General features: G+C 45.8%; 1 protein-coding gene across 1 annotated transcript in view; it reads left to right on the top strand.

Moving 5' to 3' along the window:
* Positions 1-5,044: 5,044 nt before the first annotated feature.
* Positions 5,045-25,408, top strand: part of cdc42bpab (CDC42 binding protein kinase alpha (DMPK-like) b) — a gene marked incomplete at its 5' end in the record, with an annotated part of 66,833 nt that continues 46,469 nt past the window's right edge. The window contains 2 exon segments of the mRNA XM_080513977.1: positions 5,045-5,222; positions 17,516-17,568. Of these exon segments, the coding sequence (XP_080370103.1) occupies positions 5,045-5,222; positions 17,516-17,568 (231 nt within the window).

Genomic DNA, 25,408 nt, shown 5'->3' with positions numbered 1-25,408 from the left:
ACCCCTTGCCTCCTCGCTCACCCCTTGTCTCCTCGCTCACCCATTGTCTCCTCGCTCACCCCTTGTCTCCTCGCTCACCCATTGTCTCCTCGCTCACCCATTGTCTCCTCGCTCCCCCCTTGTCTCCTCGCTCTCCCCTCACATGGCTAATTCAGCTAAATTAAGAAAGCTTCATTGTGTGTCCTGTCCCAGTCCCCCCCCCCCCCCCCAGAGACCCCCAGGGCCAGTTCAAAGCCACACCTGATGACCAGAGGTGAGATTTCTTTTCAATCAAAGGCCATCGTCCCTCTACAATCAACAACTCAGGTGTTAATTAACATCAAACCATTTGCATTCAAAAGCAGTACAATTTATAGGTCATTGCCTTCCATTTGGGCAACAGAGTCTCCTCTTTCAGACCCCCCCCCCTCCTCCTCCCCTCCCCTCCTCCTCACCCCCTTCCTCCCCCAGGATCTCATTGCATTTGCTTCAAAAAGTCAATATTGAAGTTATGTTGGTGGTCAAACTCCTTCATTATTATGCACGTGGCTGTTGCTGTTGTTGTTGTTGTTGTCAGGCCACTTCCTGTCCCGCCTGATCTGAACATCAAATATTTGGAGCTCTACTTTACACCTGAATGGCTCGTCCTCTCCGCCTGTCTCCCGTCTGCACACGCAGCTTTGCGTCCACAATCAGCATCGATCAGTCTGCAGCGCCCGTCTTTTTTCTTTTTTTTTTTCCCGCGGTTCCGGTTCGCGGGAAAAACTCGCGACGTCGTGATGGACCAGAACCGACGTTCCAGAATTCGCCGGGGAGTTTTGATAACCATGACGAAAGGAAGGAGAGATTTTTCACAGTAAAGTGTGTTTCTGTAAAAAAAAAAAAAAAATTATAACCTTGAGTCTCTATATGATGTAGATCTGCAGAAAAACATTAAAAAAAAATATGTACCAGTATAGAAACTGGACAGGAGAGAGCAGCACTAATATATTATTTAAATTATTTGTATCATGTGGCTTTCAAAAGATGTAGTAAGACTTTTCCCACAGCAGATGGCGCTATGGTAGCACTGCAAGAGCAGGTAGAGGCTTTAAAGACGCTCCTTTAAAAGATTCATTAAATCAGTTAAATTCAACACTTATTATTATTATTATTATTATTTTAATTATTATTATTATTATGTTTTCATTTATCTGATTTCAAAAACCAGTAATTAGTTCCAAACAAAATAAAAATATACAAAAAATCTGTCAATTTGAATCTCTATCTCTCTATCTCTCTATCTCTCTATCTCTCTATCTATCTATCTATCTATCTATCTAGAAGTCAGACGTATTTAATCCTGCAGTTTCTAACATATTCCAGTCTTGGTTTGATCGAGGAATTAAAATCCCGGATTATTTGCTGGAGGCATGTCATTTATTACCATTTCTTTTAATCACGATTGTGTTTCATAAGACTTTTGAGTACTTCTACGTCACAAATCATCACCGTGATTAAAAAAAACAAAAAAAACATTTAAATAACATAAACGTCTTGACTGGAAGAGCCAGTGATTGTAGAGATCAGCTGTAGTTGGACCCTCATTACTGTCGCCGGTGGTCCAGGTTAACCTGATCACAGCCTGGCCGCTCTGTCAGAAGGTTGTTAACTCTGTCGTTAACTGTTAATCGCTAACCCGCTGAGATAAACACTGCAAGATGCACTCAGAATGAACCCCCCCCTTTTTATTTTTTTCTTTAATCGCTTATAAAATCAACACGATGAAACTCTTCAGGTGACCTGATGACGCCGAGCTCGTATGGATTAATCCACGATGTCATACGCTTTGATTTTTTCCCTCCGTCGGGGGAAAAAAACAAAGCTTATATTTGTGATTCATGATACAGGAGGCAGTTTTATTCCCTGTAACTTTCCTCTGTGATCTTCACACACACACACACACACACAGCTAGCCGTTAATCATTAGCGGGTGTACTTTGAGCGCCGATACGGTACTTCAAAAAAAAAAAAAAAAAGATGAGGCATTGCTGAGGAAGAACTGACAGGTTCAGAGTACACAGTCACTCTGAACACTGCTGATGATATGACTGTGGACCCCCCCCCAGCAGGCCAGATAACACAATCAGTTGCTCAATGTGTGTGTGTGTGTGTCGCGGTGGTTTCTGTCTCATTATGGACACACCTTCGATGCGACGGAATCGAAAATGACTTTGCTCAGAAATGCTACAATCAGGTGGTGAAAGTTAATCCTCAATATTATAATATTTGATCATATTTGATAAACCAGCAGCTTTAAAGTGTGAAAATAGGTCAATTTGTATGCATGTATGTATTTTACCAACTTTTCGCGGACACTATTACCGGAATCGCGTGAAATCTCCCAATAGATTCTGGGACGTCAGCGGCTAACCGTCTCTGAATAACCCACCCAAAAACTACGAACAAAGGTTCCCATACAAAACGGATGGGAGAGGCACCTCATGGAGATCAGCTTCGGTTGCCATGGAGACGCTCCCTGCTCAGTGCTTTCACACAGTGATGTAGCAACCCGGCAGGCTAGTTAGCATCGATATGAGCTAACGGCTGTAGCTAACGGCTGTCATGATAGCGATGCTAACTCGGCTCCGCAAACAAACGTGGCCTTGGCTAAGGCCTGAACTCTACCGAGTGTAGCTCTAGTTCTGACATGTCTTATTTATGTTTGTTTAAATGTTTTAGGGATTTAAAAGCAGGTAGAGTCAAAGAAGTGTGTGTGTGTGTGTGTGTGTGTCTCTGGGGGTCATCTGTACAGTTTTATAAACTTTTGCTCAGCATTCTGTTAAAGTGACAGCAGCAGTAGCAACGCGGCCCGGCCCGGCCCGGCCCGGCCTGGCCCTCTCCGCCGCCGCACAGTCCCCCCCCCCTCCCGCCGCCCTCCGCACAGCAGATGCTGTGACGGGCGCCATGACGATGATCTGGGATTTTGCCTGCAGCAAGCGAACCAGAGATACTAATGTGCGTAGAGATGGGCTGCGGGCAGTGAAGAACACGGTGGATGACGGGAATCCAAGATGGCGCATCTGATAGTTGCTAAATTGCTAAATCTTTTTTTTATTTTTTATTATTAAGACTCGTGAGATTGTGGTATTGCTGTTATTTATTCTTGTGCCTCCCCTGGTGCCTTGATTACTATTCCAGGTGCCGGTTAGTTTTACTATTATTATTTTTCTGTCAGTTTTCTTTTTCTTTTTCCTCTGAGTAACCTGTTGTTCCCTGTTGGGATCACAGATGCAAAAAGTATATCAAAATGTGCACAACGTTCGGGAATATGTTGTTATGTCTTTTGTAAACTATTCAGCTGATTGTTTTCGAATAAATATATATAAAAAATGTAAATAAATGTCCCTAATAAGAAAGAAAGGGTAAGTCATGGATAGAACCAATAGATGGCGGCAATATAACTTAATAGATGCAAACTGTCATTAAACACAAAAGAAGAAGAACAAACGAGGCAGACACATAAAACATCCTCGGGAATTTATTTTTTGTGTCCGGATTTTACACCCCTGCCAACACTTCTTTTGTAATTCCGTGCGAATTAGGTAATTAGGAATTAGGTAAATTGATTATAACAAGTTAATCATTTGTAAAACTTCCGTGACCTTGGATGAATCGTATAACGTCTATCTGGGATGCTGCTGCCATTCGTAGAGGCTTTTAACCGGCCTTCCCACAATCCACTGCGGCGTTGCGGACGGCGCGGTCTCGTCGGCCATCTCCTCGCGCGCGAGCGTCTCGGGCGGCGGGCGAGCTGGTGGCTCGACTGTGCAAAGAGAGGCGGCGTAGAAGCGACGGAGCGGCGGGGGAGGAAGGCAGGCAGGCAGGCAGGCGGCGCAGAGGAGCGGACAAGAGGGGGGGGGAAGAGTATTTCAGGCTGGGTCCCGTGTATTCGGAGCAAGCGGCGTTTCCTCCCGGACGCCAGAAAAAAAAGAAGAAGAAGAAGAAGAAGAAGAAGAAAAAAAAAAAGCAAGGAAAGAAAAACGCTCCCGTGTTCTTCTTAACCTTCAGCGCGAGGACTCCCGTGTTTGTTTGACGTGGAAAACTCCCGAACTCGGCGTCGTCTCGCGCCGCTGCGGAGAACCGAGCAGACGTTTGCTGCAACGAAGAATGGGATTTAAAGAAGACCGTGAGTTGTGAAAACACGGGAGGATATTCTTTTTTTTTTTTTGTGGCTTTCTTCTTTTTAAAAAAAAAAATATTATTATTATCCGACTCGAGAGAATTCAGTCGAGTTTTGACATATTTTCTATATATATATAAATATATATAAATATATGTCGGCTCCCGGAGGAGGACGGAAAGGGGGAATGATGAAGGCATTTAGGAGCCGAGAAAAGTAGCGTTAGCTTCCAGGTTAGCCACCAGGCTAGGTTAGCACGGCTGCTAACTAAGCCCGTGTCGCCCTTCATTCCCGGAGGTGGTGGAGGAGGTGGTGGTGGAGGAGGTGGAGGAGGAAGGAGACCCGCTTCCAGGACCGGAGGAGTGCTGCTTCCAGGAGGGGGGGTTACTTCCAGGACCAGAAGACAGGGATCTGGGATCTGTAGCATTGCAGATCTGCATTTTTTTTTTTTTTTTTTTTTTGTGGAGGAGGGGGTGGTGGTGGCACTGCTGCAAGAATGGAGGATCCCAAATATCTGCCACTACTCAGGGAGGTCTGTTGAGTGTTTTTATACACTTAAAAAAAAACAAAAAAACTGCCAGGATCATCCTTGTGATTGTGACTTGGGATAACCTATTTTCTTATGTGCCCTAAGAGGGGGTGGGATTAAAACAAACAACAACAACAACAACAACAAAACCAAAAAATGGGGAAGTGCTGCACTTCTCACCCACCTCCTACATCCTGGAGATCATGTATAGGTTGTTTTTAATTATCCGCTTTCATCATATATATTTTTTTTTAAAAACAAGGTTGATTTAACTTCCAAGAGGCCAAGGAGGTCACCACCCACCTCCTCGCACCTCCTCCTTCCAATCTCATTGCTCCTTCTAGCATCATTACTTCCAATAAGCAGGAATAAACATGTCCGGCGAGGTGCGTTTGAAGAAGCTGGAGAAGCTGATCCTGGACGGGCCGCCTCAGTCCAACGGCCAGTGTCTGAGCGTGGAGACGCTGCTGGACATCCTGATCTGCCTCTATGACGAGTGCAACAACTCGCCGCTCCGGAGGGAGAAGAACATCCTGGAGTTCTTGGAATGGGGTGAGTAGAACCAGAACCGGACCGCCCCCTCTTCCACCTTCCCGCCGCCGCCGTCGTGGTTCCTCTTGTCGTTCTGGTGTGACGGTGTGGCGATGATGTTGGCCCTCGTCTCTCGCCATGTGTTTAGAATCACGCCTCGTCGAACCTACCCTAAAAAAAAGAAACCATGGCGGAAATATGCAAGGATCTGGCAACACGACGTATATTTTCATTCACGTGTGCCGGCACCCACTTGGACCGGCTTTCATTGTCCGGTTTAAACCGTTTCTTGTGAAGGCGACGAAACTTTTGTTTGTGTATTTGGCTTTTCGCGTCACCGGAAAGTTTTCTCACGATAAGGCGATGATGTTGACCCTCGTCTCTCGCCATGTGTTTAGAAACACGCCTCGTCGAACCTACCCTAAAAAAAAAAAACCATGGCGGAAATATGCAAGGATCTGGCAAAAAGACGTATATTCATTCACATTTACCGGCACCTACTCGGACCGGCTTTCATTGTCCGTTTAAACCGTTTCCAGATACTTTCTTGTTGAAGGCGGCGAAGCTTTCGTTTGTGTTTTTTTGGCTTTTCGAGTTGCCGGAAAGTTTTCTTGCGACGCGTTGACAAAGTGTTTCTTAAAAAGGCCAGACGATGCGCGGCTCAGCGATCGCGTCGACTTGTTCTTGGTTGCACAGCGCCGACTAGTGGCCTGGGCGTTAAACTACAGCGTTTTCTTCCATGTGTTTGTTCATTTTTAACTCTGGCGGATGTCTGATGTCTTGCTAACGACGCGGGTCTCGTCGGTGTTCGGTACTCGCCTTTTCGGGAAAATAAATCCGCCGTCCCAGACAAACGGCGGCGGTATCTTTGGTCTGGACTCCGACCCGGTGGTGCCGTGGGCCAATTGTCTATTCTAGAATTCTGACCCGCCCCATTGAAAAGTGACCCGTGTCTGAACAACTGATGAAATCGATGCTAGAACATTGAAATAAGCTCGTTAATGAGCGAAACGATCTAATTTCAAATGTGTATCTGATGAGTAAGATGATTATTAAGATAATAAATGCATAAAAAGTGCCTCTCACATGTGTAATCTAAGTAATACACCTTTAGCATTGTTTAGTATTGAAAGTTGATTTTAGGATTGAATTAAAAAAAGTTGAGATTTCTGTTTTGTATATGCAGAATTGTAAACTTCATTTCTGTGCATGTGAAAGGATTTAGTTGTCTTATTTTGAAACTATATATATATACACAAAAGCAGTGTCTCATGACATGAAACAAGTAATATTTATATTAAATATCTACATTAAGACATTCTTGTTAGCCAAAGGTAGATATACTATACTTATAGTTCTATAGTTGTCTCGGCCTTCCAGCCAAACACAGCCTGTGGTGAGATTCACACGGTGTCAGTAACTAAACAACTAAGTACTTGCATTAAGCACACGGCAAACTTCATGTCGTGAAGCTCAGCGTTTATTACATCCGCGTGTCGTAACGTTCTTAAAATTCTTAGAAATCTGTCGGAGCCTTAAGAGCCGGTCTAAAATTCAGCGAACAGTATAGTTATTGTGAATAATGTAGGTTTATATTGTTCAGTGAGATGGGCGGGTGATTAGGGTGGGTGATTTGGAATAAAAATAAAATCTGAATTTTGATTCGATTTTCGAAAATGGTGTCCTGCGACTTTATTCCTGTGAAATTAGAGTCCCCGGAGCTAAAATGCATATAAACAATCCCAAAATATAAAGTAAACGAGGCTCCGTCATTCAACAAATGGAAGTTTGAACCCGGGTTTGAGGAAAAGCGCCGCAGCAACTATGGAAACTCATAAGAGCTTTGGTGGTCGAACGGACGGTGAAAAACGCAGGAAAACTACAAATTCAATAAATAAAATTATAATTCTTTTGCCCATAATCCTTTTCCCTACTCAGACAAACGTGACTGATTTCAAATGTTGTCATTTAATAAGAAAGCATTTCAGTTCATGGGTGTTTTGTGGAACTCCAGGAACCCAAACATCACCGGTAGGAAACAAAGTGGAGAAACGAAGCGCAGACGGATATTTAAAGTGCGGCGAGGACTTTTTGGGGAGTTTTTGGTATAAATCCAGGAAAGATCTATTAAAGATGTTGAACCGAGTCGTTGCGTTCCTCCGTCACTGTCCCAGTTCAGTCGCCACAACTGCTTTGCGTTGCCAGTTTGTGCTTTGCCCTTCCTGTGTGTGTGTGTGTGTGTGTGTGTGTGTGTGGGGGGGGGGGGGGGGTTTGATCTGCTGCCCTGGGGATTATTCAGCCGGACCACATGTTTTACCAGAGGTGTGATCGTGTTGTAAATCCTGCAGTTTGCTAACTTTTTCGCCTTCTGTGTTGTACGGTGAGGGGCAGGACCACACACACACACACACACACACACACACACACACACACACACACACACACACACACACTCAAACAACACAGTCATTTGTGTAGAAGTTGTGTGTGTGTGAGACACTGGGGTTAGGTTTGTGCATGAAGCAGGAATGTGAACAACTCACCTTTTTTTTTTTTTTTTTTTTTTTTTTTTTTAAATCCAGCGCAGAGGCCCCGGCTCGCTGCCGGAGCATGCCTCTGACTTTTAAAGCCCCGACCGAGGCTGCAGAGCACAAACACGGGGTCAGGGGCAATTAATATTACATAAGGGCAAAAGAAGGAGTGGCATCATGGAAAGGGAAGTGCTGCTTAGTTTGGTTTTTTTTTCCCCCCTTCTTCTTCTTCTTGGCTTTATTTAAATGCTGGTGTTTGGAATTGCAGCGCATTTGCAGCAGGTGATTCCGTCGAATGGAGGAAACTGTCGTCTTCTGAAAGTTGGTTTACTTTGACATTGTCGGCCTGCAAGTGGTCGGATTTGGTGAAACTAGTTTCCTTGCACGTTGTTCGAAAAGGACCAGGATCATTGGTATAATTCCGGTTTAAATCTACAAAATCTGTCAATAAATTGCTGAAATCCACAAATAAATCAAGATAGACTTCCCCTGCATGTGTTTTACAGTTATCGTATGTCCATCTACTCCTGAAATGTGCTATTATTCATTAATATTAGGGTTTTTTTTAGACCTTGCTGCAGTTTGCTGTGGCTTCATGGTGACATTTCAACCATGTTGACACTAGAAACTTATTTTCCTGGGCGCGACGCGACGGCAACACGGTTGTCTGTGCTGTCATGTCGGTCCTCTAGTTGTAAACTAAACCGATTGGCCTTGTACAGCGTAAGAGTAACGCGGAACCTCCGTCGTGCTTTGGGAGCCACTTGAAAATCCAACTTTTTGAGGACGTTTCCCAAGCGCTAACGGAGGAAAACACAACTTTTTGGGCCTAAAATGAATAAACCAGCCTCTGATTTTAGGCGGCAGTGTCGACGCTGGCCTGGTAAATAAGGATCTCCTGCAACGTGCGTCTGATTCAGTTTTGATGAGTCATTTTCGCTTTTTTAATTGCAAACTGCCACATTAACCAATTTGCTATCATTTAAGCCAAAACGACAATCTTCCATCCCTTGTTTTTGTTTCTCGGTTGCCCGTCTGAAGCTATGGCGTCTTCTGATACTTTTGCCTGATCGCTAATAGCTAATAGCTAATAGCTCATAGCCTCTAGACCCACATGTGATTGTGTGGCAGCGAAAGCCAGAAGTCTAGTAAAGTAAACCGGCACGTGATCCATTTCCACCGAGATGCAGAGTGGGACCAACATCAAGGCTGTCCTGTTGTAGGAAATCCTCTCGGGTGTGGAATATTAAGCCGAATTTGATCAGCCTCACTGAACATTTACAATACTTGATATTAAAGGTTCATGTCGAGTTGCACCGAGCGGCTCGGTCTGGAGCTCTCCGGTTACGCTGGTCCATGTGCGTCGCGGTTTTAAACGGCGGTGGTCGACGATCGGTTTCCATCTCGGAGGAGAGGATGTAATGACCCGCGTCCAAACGACAGCAGGCGCGTCCGCCGAACGACGTTCAGGCAAAACCGACCGTCAAGTCTCGTCTTGTCCACTGACGCTCGGGAGTAGCAGCCACTCCCACGTCTTGGTGGAACATCCAGGCGGGCGGCGTGTTTTGACGTCAGCTGACCCCAGGAGGCGTCTGTGCCATCGTGAGAAACGACTGATCGGCTGCAGCCTATAAGAATCGGACAGTTGTGGTGAAAACAGGCGTTTTCTATACCCTCACAGACGGGAAATCCGAACGTAGTAGAGTTTTTTTTTTTTTTTTTTTTCTCCCGTCATGTACGCAAAGCCAGAACCGGAGGGCAAACGTTTGTATTCGTTCTGCTTTGCTGCTGGTTTGATGACCTCATTTCAGCTGAAATGAGAGACCCTTGCATGACCCGCAGCCACGATGGGGGTGGGTGGGGTGGGGTAGGGTGGGGGGGGGTCGAACACGGGAAAGTACGCCGTATCCCGACTCCACACGCAAAGAGTATTCGCCGTGTCTCCCGCTCAGCCAATGGATTTTCACGAGCACGGCTTACGAAACTGGATCGTAAGCGTGCAAATGTAATCTCAGCTGATGTTTTAACCCCACTTTAATCAGCCAAATAAAGTCTTTCATTGACTGTTGCTGCTTTTTTCTTTTTTTTTTCTTCTTCACAGAACGTAGAATTTGAAGCGTGGAGGAGAGAAATGAATAGTACTGGCTCTGTTATTTCCTGTCATGTGGCGTTACGCTTACACTCTCTTTATAAACACTTGTTGTCTTAACCGGCGTGGAACAACACGGTTCAGACGCAAATAAGCGTTCCGCAAAGTCTGGGAAGGAAACTGGAGTTGGTACTGTGCAAGTCACAAGAATATTTTTAGCTTAAAAAGAAATAATTATGTTCCTTGATGACCTCTTGTTAATAAATCATAAGTTGGGACTTTGCGATGTTTAAAAATGGGAAACCTCATGTCTCATAAGGTTTCTCCTGTATTAGATGTATTAGCGTAGAGTTGCTGATCTGTCAACAGGGTCTCCGGCTCATGACTCTTTCAGTTCCGTCAGTCTGGGAGTTTTATCGTCTGGATGTCGCTGCGTCTCCAAATATACAGATTTATGGACTGATGACGTGGACGACTGATGCGCTGCCACGGTGCTAATACACCGCTAGCAAATCGTTCTTGTCGTGGTTTTAAATGTTCGTTCGGACTAAATTAACAAGTTGAGTGAAATAGTGACAGTTTATTTTGTTTGCTGTTGATTTTGTTGGCTAATTCTAATTCTCTCATTGAACTCGGTCAATTACTGTGTTTTCTACTTCATAATGTGATATTTACAACATTATTTGCCGATTAAAGGTCAAGATTTTAGCAATAAGTGAAAACGTGGAGGAATAGAAGACTTTGTTTTCATACAAATTGTCTGAGAGGAAACTTTTTACCACTTCCTTCATCAGATTCAAAACTAAAAGCCGTTTCTACACAGATTAAGATACAAAATTGCTGAATTTTGTTCATTTTGTCGTTCTTAAACACACATTATAGATTCTTCAACAAGTAAAGCTTGTCGTTAAATAAAGAATCTACAATATACCTCAACTGAATTCTTGATTGAATCAAGCCTGGGTCTATTTCTTATTACTTTTGGAGATTTTAGAGGCGACGGTGTCGACCGTTTCCTCGCAAAGTGACCGATGGCAGTCTCGCTGAACACTTTGTCAGGGCGCACGGCCTTGAACCGTTTCCCACCGCTGCCTTTTCTTGTTGTTTCGTCCTGATCTGCGCCCCCCGTCCCCCCCCCCCCCACCCCGGTTCACAGAAAGGCGTCCCCTGGCAGCTCAGTGGAACGGGGCCGGCATGCCAGGGCCACGGTTGGCAAACACGGGGGAGGCTTGCATGACCTTTTCTCGATTGACGCTCGATGTTTGGCTTCGCCCGCGGCGGCCAGCTGCTCCGCTGCAGCTGATGTGGCGCTCCACCCTGTGAGGCTTTGGTTGGCAGCGTGCCTCACACACACTTATTATTGTGGTTGTGCCTAAATAGGAAATGTCACAGTCCACAGGCCGCAGTTCCGCCCTGCTCGTCCCGTTATTGAGCAGATGAGAGGAGCTGCCACTGCGCCTGTTGACTCCTTAAAAGTGGGGTTTTCTGTTTAATGTAGGTTTAAATTCTGTTCAGAGGCCAAAATCTACGGGAGCCCCCGAAGGGGCAAAAAAAAGAAGAGGAAAAAATAAAACTCTCCTCGGGATCTCGCAAAACTTTCCTCAGGATCTTGTAATAACTTTCTCAGGATCTCGCTAAAACTTTCCTTGGGATCTCGCAGAAACTTTCACAGGATCTCGCGATAAATTTCTCGGGATCTCGCGATAAATTTCTCGGGATGTCACGATAACTTTGTCGGGATCTCGCAGAAACTTTGTCGGGATCTCGCCGAAACTTTGTTGGGATCTCGCTAAAACTTTGTTGGGATCTCGCCGAAACTTTGTTGGGATCTCGCCAAAACTTTCCTTGGGATCTCGCCAAAACTTTGTCGGGTTCTCGCCAAAACTTTGTCGGGTTCTCGCCAAAACTTTGTCGGGATCTCGCCAAAACTTTCCTCGGGATCTCGCCAAAACTTTCCTCGGGATCTCGCCAAACTTTCCTCGGGATCTCGCCAAACTTTCCTCGGGATCTCGCCAAAACTTTGTCGAGATCTTGCAAAAGCGTGTCCTTTCGCTAAGCAATGCTTGAATGTCTTTATATTTTAGGCCGATTTCAAAATAAAACTCAATAATACTCTCGTACTGGTGGGTGTCCTCCATTAGCTTTAGCTTCATCTCGACAACAGAGGGGGGTACGGTGTCTCTGAAAGGACAAACTTAGTCGATCACATACACGATGCGCATATATAACAATATAGTTTTTGCGAGATCCCGAGATTCTTTTTCTTCTCCATGTCCCTTCGGGGGCGCCGTAAAAATCCACCCCACCAAAAACCGGCAGTTCCGTATGCAACGCCTTCAGCCTCACGCTCTTGCTACGGCGGAACGCGTGTGAAGCAGTTCGAAACGGAGATCGGCCGTCCGCCGCTCAGCTGAAGCTGGCACAGACGTCTCTCAGGACTTCCAGAGGATAATGAAGGCGGAGAGGAGAGAATTAAGCCGTTGCCGCGGGGGGGGGGGGGGGGGGGGCGTCGCTCCTCGCTCCTCGCCAGGACGTCCTCGTTGGCGCTCTGCGATTTCAGCCGTTTCCTCCGCTGGCTGCGCCGGGAACAGGAAGGAACCGCCGGGACTCTGGGGGTAACATGATGTCACAGGAGGAAGCGGGGCAGCTGTGTCGCATTGTGTCATTGTCTGCTCGTGGGGGGGGGGGGGGGGGGGGTCTTACTCACCCCCCCAAACATTTTCAGTGTTGTGGCGAAGACGCAAGGTCGCGGTGTTTGCTTCCTGCCCGCCGGTGGATTGTCGTTTCACAGCAGTCGCCTGTTTGCTCACTACTTTGGGTCATTCAGAAACTCTCACCGCACAGCTTTTTTTTTTTTTTTTTTGGGCCATGTCCACGCCCCCCCCCCCCCCCCCGTGTGCCGCCGTGTTCCATCAGTGCAGACTCCCAAAAGGGGAAGTCCTGCAGCCACGTAATGCAAGGTTATTTCCTGCCCTCCATGTTTCATTTACTTTTAACTGCATTCCACACAAACCTGCCCAAAGAGGAGAAATATTGTTTTAACTCCGCCTGCTTATAAAGCAGTTTTTGGCGCGAGTTTGCTTTGGGAGTTGAAAAAGCGAATCTGAAAATGAACTTCTCTACTAAATTTATCACCTCCGTGAAGCGTTTCCTCTCAATACAGCTTCTAAAACTGAGAAATATACGTTTCAAATACACATCGCACAGTAAGAATACTCTCTATTATAGAGATGCTAGTGGTCCATCATTTAACTCGATGTAAAGTTTATGAATGGAAGATAAATCGATATTTCGTGTAAAAAAAAACAGGTGGAAGGTGGTTTGACACAGTTTTGCAGACGGCATCAGGACTTTGCAGGCAGTTTTAAATGTCCTAAATAGTATTTTTTACTAAGTCTCTGGATATGATGTTGGGAATCTTGTTGGAAAGGTTTGAGTGAAAGTAGTTTCATAGAAGACGAACAGTGTTTGGTGTCTCTGAAAGCCACCAAAGTCTCATTTAACCAACGTTTAGCAACCGAGTTTGAATTTAAATGGAAGAGTGTCATTAAAACAAAAAAAAGAAAAAGCTCTTGGCTTGAGCTCAACTTGTCAGATAATGCTGAAATACTTTAATTTGAAGGTTTCTGGCTCAGTCTATCAGTCTTCTATATACTGCTTCCCCCCCCCCCAATATAGATTCTTCAGGCAATTTAGTGTCATAAATGAAGTTGTTCCAGCTCCGCAGACACACGGAGAACGTTCAAACTCACAACTGGAACCATTAACATGTCGATTTAAAACGGGACTAATGTAGAACATATCTGCTGAGCGGCAGTGACGCTAGTAAGCAGGAGCAGATGTTCCTGTCTTTGTGCTACGCTAGGCTAACCCGTTTGCCATTTAAAAAAGAAAATGGGAGTGTTGTCAATCTTTTTTTTTTTTCTGTCTCCTTCCACAAGATGTGACTGATTTGGGGGAATTTCCTCGCATGCCGAGTCGATCCGGCAGAGGGAAACTCCAGTTTGGAGCAAAGAGACGCGCTGGTTGGTTTGTACCTCTTACAGGACGGCCTTTTTCAAGCATACTTTGTTTTTCTTCAGTAGCTCCGAGGTGGAATGCGAAGAAATACTAACTTGAGTCTGGAATGCAACAATTTGCGGCATTTTTCTAGATTCTGTTTGATTCATTCCCCGTGCGGCAGATAAAACGGCGCTGGTTATCCGAGGGGGGGGGGGGGGTTAAATATGCATGGGAAACGGTTCATCGGCATTTTCCAGCACGAGGGTCACTCACAGACGGCCTTTAGCAAGCCGCTCGATGCGTCTGGGAGCTTCGTGGCGGCAGAGACGCCTGCTGCTAATTGTGATGAGTCGTCAGAAAGCGGCCGGGGGGGGGGTGGCTGGCTTCCTCTCGCCGCCTCCCGGAGGACGCTGCTGCAGCGCCGGGGTCATTAGCCCGGACCCCCCCTACCCCGGGGATCTGACTGTAAATGGCCTCCCCCTTCCTCCACCACCTTCACGTCTCCATCGCTTTCCTTTTCTTCTTCTTCCACCCCTCCTCCTCCTCCTCCTCCTGACCTTTTCCTCTCCGCAGTCGGTCCGCCGGCGTTCGCAGGGCGAAAACGAAAAGGACGCCGCGCCTTTTGGTCGCTGCGTTTGGCTGGTGGTCTGACGGCTGAACCGGTGTGGTCCAGTCCGTCTGATCAACACTTGTAACCTGCCTCACCAATATCTAACTGTCCTGGTTGGGAGGCTGGTTTTTACGCAGGACGCATAAACAAGCCACAGATTTATGACTAACTCGGCCCATAACGGTTTTAACGTGGTACATATTACTGTTTTACCACCATTAAGAGTTTTCCTGAGGTGAAAATATGTTTGAAAGCCTCAACAAGGGCTCTTAAAATAAAAGATATGAACTGAAATGGACCATTACGGTATTATTTGTGACCGATATTACTCAATGAGGGGTGAACTCCAACCTCCTTTTCTGCACAGTTTTATATATTTAAGATTAAAACCAAAGTCTAATTATAATATTACAAGACTAAAAGGCCTTTCATCTCAATAGGTTGGACCGGTACCAGTATGGGTATCTGGTCTGATGCTGCTCACGGTACTGGTAAAAGGTATCCTCATGCAACCCAAGCAGTATTACGTCATCCAGCAGCAGGTAGACGAGAGACGACAAGCAAATTCCTCAGTATTAATGAAAATGACGACCGGAAGACAGACGATCTGGCAAATATATCAAGAGGAGGCGAGAATTGGTTCACACGACGCCGCCGGCCTCCTGAGAACCTCGTACTCTTATGAGGACGCTGATTTGTGATGGAACTGCTTATTATAGAAAGTTCAAATTGTTTGGGACCTTCGCTTCCGACACAGGAGGGATTTTATTTGTAATGTGGCATCAACGTTTCACAAAAACTACTTCCGGTACATAAACAGTTTAGGTGTTTTACTTTATTAGGTTGTATTTATCCCAATTATCAAGGAGAAAAGCACCTTGAGGAGGAGGTTTGTTGTGACTTGTGGCCTTCAGGTATCGTCAATTTGGCTTTATGGCTTTTAAAAAGTACCAGTTTCAGTGCTTTTTGTATCGGCAAGTATCTGAAGCAGGGGCGTCAAACTGATTTCAGTTGAGGAGCCACATCAACCTGATCTGACCTCTGGAGGCCCAACAAGTTAAAACATAACATTAAACTGTAAATATGGACAAATGCAAAGTCTTTCCTTCTTTTGATCCTTTTGGAACTGCAAGAATTTGCCAATCTATTCTGAAATATACATATTAAAGGAAATCAGATATTATATTTGCAAAAAAAAAACCTCAGTCACCTGTATCTGGATATTATATTTTTATTCAGGATTAAAATTTGTCATCATCTGGAAATTGTTTTGAGTTTACGTGTCTAAAGTATCACTTCACATAAGTTGGACTCATTGTTTTATTGTGAAAGGTGTTGCGTCATGTGACCTCCACAGACGCATTAATGTCGGGAGTCAAATTCTGACCGAGGGCGGTTTTGAATGTCATTTTTGCTGATCTAGTGTTTTTAGATCAGCCTCTGTCAGTTTTCATATGTATACTTTAAAAAAAAAAACCCATGGCGGCCGGTTCTGGCCCCCGGGGGCCGCATGTTTGAGGCGTAGCGCTCGTATTTGTATTCCTTTAGCATGTCCATCCTATGGAAAGGAGGTGTCAAAATTGTATTAAAATTTTTTTTGTGATTGTATGCAGTCATTCATAAAACATCAAACGCATGAACAGATTAAAGGAGCTTGTCGATCTTTATGTCCATTGTATTGCAAAGTAACGTCCAATCGTCCGGAGAGACCGGGACTGTTTGACCGCCGTAAAAAACCGCCGATGGCAGCCGGTGATAATCCTCCGGGTTTCCACACGTTTCCTCGCCGTCCAGGGAAAAAAGAGGCTGTTTGGCAACGGCGTCACATCTGAAGTCGTCTTCACCTCTTTCTATCTCGCCGTGTCGCTGCTTCCTCCACTTGGAGTCGCTCCCAGGCGAGGCGGCCGCTGGCGGGAAGCCGATCCCTCTGTGTCTTTGTTTTGTTTTTTTTGTTGCCCTGCGTACGGCTTCCTGTTAGCATTAGCATCGCTATTCCTCATCCAGGCCCAGCGACTTGATCATGTTTTATTAATGGCGATGGTCTTCTTCTCTTCCTGCAGCCTGCACTCGCTCTCACCTGCCTGAAAATACACATTTATCCAAACTGCTTCGTTTGCATTTGCTCTTTATGTCACTCGTGTTTATTACATTGTACGTTTTTAACTGATCTTCGATAAAAAAAACAAAAAACACTCCATTAAAAAGTCAAAACCTCTTGGTTTTATTTGAAAAAAATATCAAACCGTCGTCAAAATTGGAGCTGGAAGCAAATAGAAAAAATATGATTTGTGCCGTTCAGTTGAGACGGATGGATGTTTACTGTTGGACTAATACTCGTTTCAACGCGTCCGATCTTCCTTTGACTGAACTGGGTGGGAATGTGTGGTCGGGACGCGGGTGAAGACATGAAGGATCGAGCTCCCAGGAATCCAGGCTGGGAGACCAAACACAAACCGCAGCATGAACCTTGATTGTAGATTCAGAAAAGTCTCACGTTAAGGTTTTAGTCCTTTCCCCCCCCCCCATTACACTTTTTACTCTCTTCCTTTCAAAACCACCTCATCCACATCCGTCCTGGCCCCGAGTCCCGCCCCTCTGCACGTGCTGTGCGCCCCACCCCCACCCCCGGGGGGTGTAAGGGGGAGGGGGGGGGCGCCGGGAGCGCAGCGCTCGTTCTCGGCGTGGAGAAAAAAAAAACCGCTGACTCAGCAGGCCTGCAGCCCCACACAGCCGGCCTGCCTGTGGAATTTGGAGCCGGGGTGCAACGTTAGGGAGAACGGCAGCTGTTTGGATGAGGCCAGGTCTGGCTCTTTGTCCACCAGCGCCACCCGCCCCCCCTCACCCCCCACCCCCACCCCCCACCGTCAGTCAGTCAGCTCCTGCTCCAGCTCGCTGTCAGCCTGTCGATTGGCGTCCGCCGTGCATTCACTCAGCCTTTATTGCTTTTTATGCACACCTCCTTCCAGCTCACATCATTCTCTGCGCCTTCATATCCTTCCTCTCTTTTCCTCTCCTTTCTTTGCTCTTGTTTGCCCCTCCTCCCTCCCTCCCTCCCTCCCTCCCTCCCTCCCTCCCCTCCCAGACTGCTGCATCCCAGCTTTGCCCGGTGACAAGAGGAGGCTGGGGCCGGCCTCGGTGCGGCGCATGCAGCGGTTTAGCGTTGTGCGCTCTGCACGGAGGGCACGTGCACAAAATCAGCTTTCAAAAAGAAATAAATAAATAGAGAAGTTGACATGTTTGCATGTACGACTCCACTGCGGCACACGTGCAGAGGCTAAGTGGATCAAGCGCAGCGCGGAGCCGCGGCGCTAATGCAGCCCTCGTCGACACACAAACGCTCTGATCCTCCGTCCTGTGCTCTTCTATTTGTGAAATTGAGCTGTCATGCCAGGCCTTTTTTTTTTTTTTTTTTTGAATCAGTCCAGGCTACATAAGGACACACTCCAGCGGCTCGATTAGCTCGCGAGGCTAGGTGGCACAAGCTTCGCAGCGATGCAGCTTCAGGAGTAGAGACGGACTGGATGAACCAATAGCGACGGTTCTATCCGTTTACAGTTTCTGTTGAAAACACTGACGTTGACGCGTCGTCGTCACCTTGAGGTTTTGTAGATGTGCACAGATCAGGGTCGTTTCTATTGCAGCTTTAGCATGAGGTGGATCATAACACAGTCACAACACTGAGAGTTTTGCTGTGGATGTACAGGTTTTGCGGTTGAATAGAAAAAAAAACAAAAAAACCCAGTCATTATTGGTTAAACTTTGAAGCAAACTAATGCAGCAGTTTCATCGGGGTGGTGACACTTCAGTTAATAACTCTACCGCTCCCATTACAGGCACTCTCACCCAATTACACATAATCATAGTGTAGATTAGGACACAAAAGCAGCTTTTTCTACTTCCTGTTTAATTTTTGTACGCATTTTTCTTTTTCTTTTTTTTTTATTTAGCTCGTTTAGTTTGATTCCAAGTCTTTTTATTGACATTTTTCAATCCAGTACAAATAGAACGGTACATTTCTGAAGTAATAAAGACCCTCATGCCCCCCCCCTTAAATAAAATAAATAAAATAATCATAAATAAATAAATAGAAGAGATTATTCCTCATCAGGATCTGCGTATAAATCAAGAGAGTTGATATACAACAGGAAGGGCTGTGAAACATTTCAACGAGAACCGGAGCAGCTCGTTTAGTTTTAAACATGAACACGCGACAAGTTTTCAAACTTGACCATAATAATTCACATATTTTTAAAAAAAGGGGGGCCGCTATTATTGCAGATTAAACAATCGATGATTCCTTGATCCATTTTGCATTATATTTATTTTAGTCCCCTTCTTTAAACGACTTCAGCTTCACTGTGTTGGAGTTTCCTCCCGATTTTCCAGCCACCGCGTTGCCATGACGATCAAATTCGCGTTCAGATCTCATGGAGGTCATCTGAGCCGAGCGGCGGCGGCCTCGCCAGTCACGCCTGCAGCCTGTTCAGCCTCCTCGTCCTTCCTCGCCGCTCCTCTGCCTCATCGTTGCGCCGACCTTGGCTACGCCGGCGAACTTGACGGTGACCCCCGTCTATTTTTAGCCCCCCCCCCCCCCAGTCCGTATATCTGCATTGCTCCCCGCTGCACCCGCTGTTCCCGACCTCTCTGGCTGCATCGCCGTGTCTCATTGACTGGTCCGCGATGGTTTCCAGACGCTTTTATTTTATATGTGGTGTGTGATGACCTCACACACTGTGTGTGTGTGTGTGTGTGTGTGTGTGTGTGTGTGTGTGTGTGTGTGTGTGTGTGTGTGTGTGTGTGTGTGTGTGTGTGTGTGTGTGTGTGTGTGTCTTTCCTTAGAAGCCACTGGTGGAAATCCTGTGGTCGCTCCGATTGTGATCTGGATTGTTTTCCACTGCGTCGCCGCCGTCGTTCACCTCCTATATATAGAGAACTGCCTCACGCCGTTTCCTCTGCTCAAGGTCACCGTACAGACACAACCGTTCGACGTGCTGCTGATCACAACATTTCAGCAAATCCATCCCCCCCCCCCCCCCAAACCCCCTCGGGCACTCCAAACACGACTAACGAGTTACTTAATTTATTTCACCCCTCCCCTTCCTGTTTATCGATTCCTATCATTTTATTAGTGGCCAGCCGGACCGCAGGGGTTCAAACTCGCTCCTCCTCCTCCAGTGTCTGAACCGACGGTTCAGTCTAATTAAGCTTTGATGCAGTTTTTCAGCTTAAAGCGGTTAATTTCCTGACACTGGGAGGTCGTTAGCCTCCGAAGCTGCAGCCCCTCCGGCGACATTCGCAGCATTAAACTGCCTCGCTTTCCCCCCCGAACGCCTCTTTTTTACCACACGAAGTCTCGAACAGAAAACACGAGCAAACGAGTCCATTTTAATGGTTCCAGGATCTTCCTTTTGTCAGAGGGTTTGTGTGCTGCGGTGCTTAATAGCCTCGCACAGAACAGACTGTGGTTATCGACACAATAAGGTTTTTTTTTATTGTGTTAATAAATCCAGGATGAATTCAGCTCTATTAAAGTGTGAAGCATCACTGCAACAAAACATCTCCGATTAACAGTTTCAATGACTATTGTCACATTCGAAGGTTTATATTTACGTGTCGATGACTGAAATAGATCCACGTCCTTCCTGAAGAGACACCACTTGGCTTTTTATCTTATTTCTCTCAAACCTTTGTCAGAGTCGTCCGCGTCTTTAATTGTATATATCAGAGTGGAAATTGTATCTGTGGTTCGTTCTTCTTCTCCCTTGCCTCTGCAAAGCCACTTTTGCAGGTTGTTCATAATAATACTCTTTTATCCTTTATCTTGATTAGTCGCGGTGGAATTATTTGATCTGTGGCCACCGTGGATGTCTTTGTGGTTGTTTCAATTCTCCGCTTGTTTTCTGCCTTCCTCTTGTTGTTCCATCAGGTCATTGATCGTTTTCATGGTTGATTTTTTTACCGTTTTTGTTGTTGTCTCATTGTGGGGTTGTTTTTTTTCCGTTTTGAATAATTTAAGGTAGTTTCATTTGTCTTTTCGGTTGTTTTGCATCTGTTTCTGCTCTATTTGTGTGTCAGGGGTGGTCTTCTCTTTCTCTAAGGCCATTTTGAGCTCTTTTTGTTGTTCGTTCTACTCTCGGTTGTTTCATGTCCACTTGCATTTGGGTGGTCGGTTTTGTCTCTAGTTGTCGTCTCAGCCGGGTCATTTTTGCACGTCTGTGTTGCACTTTTGAATTTCTACTCGGTTATTTTCCATACGTCGCTATTATACGTCTGTGTCGCACTTGTCTTTGTAATTACTCTCCGTAGTTTTTCCTGGTCTTCTTTTGAGGTATTTTCTGCATCTGGGAGGTCGTTTCACTTCATTTCGTGTCCTTTTGTAGTCGATTTTACGTCTCTGACCGACACAGGGAACCGGAATCACAGATTTTTGTGGTTTTTTTAAGGATGCACGACGTACCTTGTTTTTGCTCCAATATTGCTCATTTGACTTTTTCCTCGGTCGCTACTGCCGCTCTGGATTTCATTGTGTCTGTGAGCGCTGTTGATTTCAAGAGGCGGCCTCCCACGCCGACTCAAATCTGCTTATCGCCGAGGGCATTAGCCTCGTAACTGTTATCTAGGTGTCTGCTCACCATTGCGTGGCCACTGTTTGTTCCCGCGGCTTACCGCTCATGGATAAGTCCGAAATAGATAAGGCTCGAATCCCCCCCCCCCCCTCCCCCCTCGTCTCCGATTGGCCCCGCGAATTCAATCAAACTTTGTTGATTATAGCTAGTTTCAGTTCGGACGTGGTTCAATTCAAGGAAAAGGAAAACCAAGGCTGAAATGATCAAATATTGAAATTAAAAAGTCAAATAACTTGCTTTGTTTCACGTAATTGATCTTTTTTTTAGTTGCTTCATAACGTTTTTCACATTTTCAAACCTCCTCGTTGGTCTTTTAACATAAAACATGTGACGATTATTCAAACACGGTCTGTAGGTAGAACTCGTACTTATTAAGCTTATTTCATTAAAGTTACGTCTGTGTGTTGCGGAGAGGAAATGGGAAAACAATCCTGCTGGAACGAACCCCAGACATTATCCTCACTCACTTTGGAAACCCCTGCAGGCATTTAAAAAAAAAAAAAAAAAACACGTTTACCGTCGGATCGGTGGAGGAGCATCCTCTCGGTTCACCTTGTGCGTCGGCGTTGTGGAGACGCCATTGACCCCACCTTCCTCCTCCACCTGCAGCGTGTCTCAACACGCAGAACCGTCGCCAGACGCACATTTTCTCTCGGCTTTTGGTTACGAGCGCCGACGCCGACACCTTTCTGCTCTGCAGGGTTAGAATCGGGGGGGGGGGGCCGTGCTCGTCGTGTTGCGCAATGACGGGGCCGAGAAACAGGCTGGGAATGTGTGTGTATATAATATATTTATATATATATATATATATATATATATAGTGCAGCACTTCGACCCTCTCCATTTATTTTGGGAGAGGCGAAAGGTAATTTAGTGGCGTTCTGCACATTTCAGCATTATTTAGCTTCACAGCCACACGCAGGAGGAAACTTCGTCGCTCTGCTGGCGGATTAGCAGGTTTTTTTTTTTTTCTAAATCACACGTGTTGCTCAACATGCCGAACGTTTGGTCCTTTTCTGTCGTGTGCTGTATGTCTAGAACAGGGGTCGGCAACTTTTAATGCTCAAAGAGCCAGTCGGTCCCGTTTCCCACTGAACACAATACCCACATTTTATTTTGACAGTCCCACAGGAAGACCATGCCAGGAGGACACGACACACAAAACCTTCTTCACCGCTGGTTGACGACTTACAACTAATGAACTAAACTACATGAACTAAGCAACAAAAACACAATTACTACCGACACTACAAACCTAACATAACCCCCAATAGTTACTTTTAAAACACGACAAACAGAAACTCCCATAATGCATTGCAGCTCTCAGCTCCTTTATCGCTACACATTATTAAAATGGAAGATAAATGTGGGAGATCTGGATTGTTAGAACCACGAGTGTGATGGTGTGTCTTTAATGTCCTGTAGTTGTTGTGGAATTCACTAGAATGTTCCGTCTCTCTCAACAAGTCTGCAATGAACCTCCTGGAACTGTCGGCTTTTACTGTGAAAGGCACAGGAAGCTCCCAGCTTCAGGCACCAGTGGAGCTGCAGCCACAATTCTACGTTCTTCATCCATTATTGTTGTAATGACGTCACATCGCTCCGCCTACATTTTACTCCACTTTTTGTAGCGGCACTGCGCTCTGGGGTGCGCTTTGCCTTACCGCCCATACCGCCCTTTGCCTTACCGCCCATACCGCCCTTTGCCTTACCTCCCATACCGCCCTTTGCCTTACCTCCCATACCGCCCCGCTCTGGGATGAACTGCAGTGGCTCAAAGAGCCGCATGCCGGGTTGCCGACCCCTGATCTAGAATCATTTCTTGTATGTGACACATGAATGAATGAACGAATGAATGAATGAATGAATGGTTTATTTGGGTTACAGTTTCAGTAGAAGTGCAGTTCCTGGTACAAGTTCACACACCTGTGATTTTTCACTGTTTCCACAATATACTTGTAACCGAAATGGGTATTAGGCTGAAGCCAAGGCTTATTTTAGCCTCTCCCTTAAATAATAATAATAATAATAAACATAGCAGTCGTAATACGGGAGAAAAAATGAATCTGGAACATAACAGAAGTAATACATGAGAAAAACCCAACAGAACATAAAGTAACAGAAATTATTGTTCATTGTAACATTAATTATTTTTCTTTTTACTGTTTTTTTGAAGCAGAGCAGTGATTTGCACAGTTTTAATTCCATAAACCTCCCAGAATAGAAACGTCTGTATTTCACCTTGGTTCTCACACCTTGTTCAAATATACACAGTCCTCTTAAGTTGTAGTTTTCTCTTCATTTAAAAAACGTTTGAATAGCTGTGGGAAGACTTTTATTCGAAATAATATTCCTAATGTTTTTAAAATATACTATATCTTTAAATTTGAACGTGCAAGAGGCTATGACCATTCATTGTACTCCAAATTTAAGCAACTGGAGGAAAAAAACAGAACAAAACATAGCAGTCGTAATACAGAGACGAGTTGTGGAACATTCTTTGTCACCACGACATTGTGGGAGTTTAACATCCGAGATACTGACGAGGAAAAGCCTGTTGGTCAAGTCGGGGAGCGTCGAGGCTCGTACAGTCGCCGCAGGGATCAGAGGAGCGCGATATTACATGAGGAGGTGCAGACTTATTCGTCATCCCTTCGGAGCCTTCAAAATAAACACAGACATTGTTGAGACCAGTCGCCACGAAGGCCACCGGAGCCTTTTTGCCTAATTAGGTAACAAACGTCCTCCCAATGAGTCTGATCAGGACCGGAGGTGAAGCCGAGGGCCGCTGATGTGGAACTGGTCATTAATACACAATCTCGTGAGGGAAGTTACATTTCTGGCATTTGTAAACCTTTGAAGGGCCTTTTCTCCTCCTCTCTTGATCGATACCAGGTAATCGTTTGAATCGCTGTAACATTGGATTAGTGGCAACGGCTTTAATTCCTCTACAGTCCCAGTTATTCTGAAAACGCCGACTCGGCGATATCGCGGAACACTTTGCCTTCGGCACAAAGTAGATATAATGTATGCTCAGTGGTTCTCTGGACGACCTTTGGACAAAACTAATACAACGCCTTGTTTGAAATATGTGTAAAAGACTAAACCCTTCAGTTTAGTTTTAGTTCCCAGAGGCGTAGATGTCCCGTGACGTCACAGATCATTTGGATTTGGATTTTCCTGGAGTGAATTCACGTCTCAGACGAGGAAGATCCAACACAACGAGACCCAAACATCCACAATTTGTCCCAATTGTACCCGGAATGAAATCAATTTGCCTTTTTTTTCCCCCTTCAAATCAATCAAATCAATCTTTATTGATATAGCACTTTTATACATTGAAGTAACACAAAGTGCTTTAACAAGAACTAAAAACAGTGCAAAGATAAAATAGATGAGTAAAAAGCAGATGAATGACGAACACGCCTGGTGATATGGAGACGTGGCAGGGCACCGAGGACTCGGGTGAGGAAAGTTTTGGAATTTAAAAAATTTTTTTGAATCATTTTAAAGAACATCCAAACTACGAAGCCTGTTAGAAAACACTACCTGGGTGTTTGGTGTGTTTTGAACTTTGCTTGAACGAAACCAGGAGATTGTTTTGTTGATTGATTGATTGATTTATTTTGCCGTTTACCATAGCTCCGGGTCCTTCCTGTTGGCTTCGACCCCGGTGCATCTCGCCCTGTGAATAGCAGGGGGGGTTGGGGGGGGGGGGGTCTTGGGTTTCCTCCACCATGACATACATGGCCACAGGCCGCCTGCAGCCGAGCGCATCATCGCTGAATAGAAAACACCGGGGCTCTCTGGTTGTTTTCCTCCGATGACAGCTGGAGGAGGGGAGGGGGAGGGGAGGGGGGGTGGAGGGCAGTGGAGGGGGGGGGGCGCTCAGATAGGTCTGTGAATAGTTTACCTTTGGCGTCGGCGTATATAGACGGCGTCGCTCTCCTGTCACCGGCATGCCATTCCTTTTTTTTTTTTTCCTGCTCGTCCCTCTCCGCCCTCTTCATCTTTTATTTTCCTTACTCACCCCCCCACCCCCCCACCCCCACCCCCACCCACCTCTTCTCACCGTCGTCCTCTTTGTTGCCGCTCATCTTTGCTCTGAGCTCTCCTGTTTCTTTTGATGTCCTTATAATCTGCCTCCACCCTTCCACCCTCCCCCCCCCCCCCCCCCCCCCCCCCCCCCCCCCCCCCCTCGGACCTCAGACCCCCCCCGTCTCAGTCTGGGCCCGATTCATAGACGCCGCCGTCCCCTTCGCTTTCGCCTTCAAGTCTGGCCATAAACAAGACAACAAGTTGATCCATTCTGCTGGATCCATGTCTAGTCCTGGGTGGCCTCAGTGGGA

The sequence above is a fragment of the Blennius ocellaris genome (assembly GCF_963422515.1).
Source record: "Blennius ocellaris genome assembly, chromosome: 18".
NCBI lineage: Eukaryota > Metazoa > Chordata > Actinopteri > Blenniiformes > Blenniidae > Blennius > Blennius ocellaris.
The sequence above is the reverse complement of the archived record's forward strand: the minus strand, read 5'-3'. Positions and strand labels throughout refer to the sequence as shown.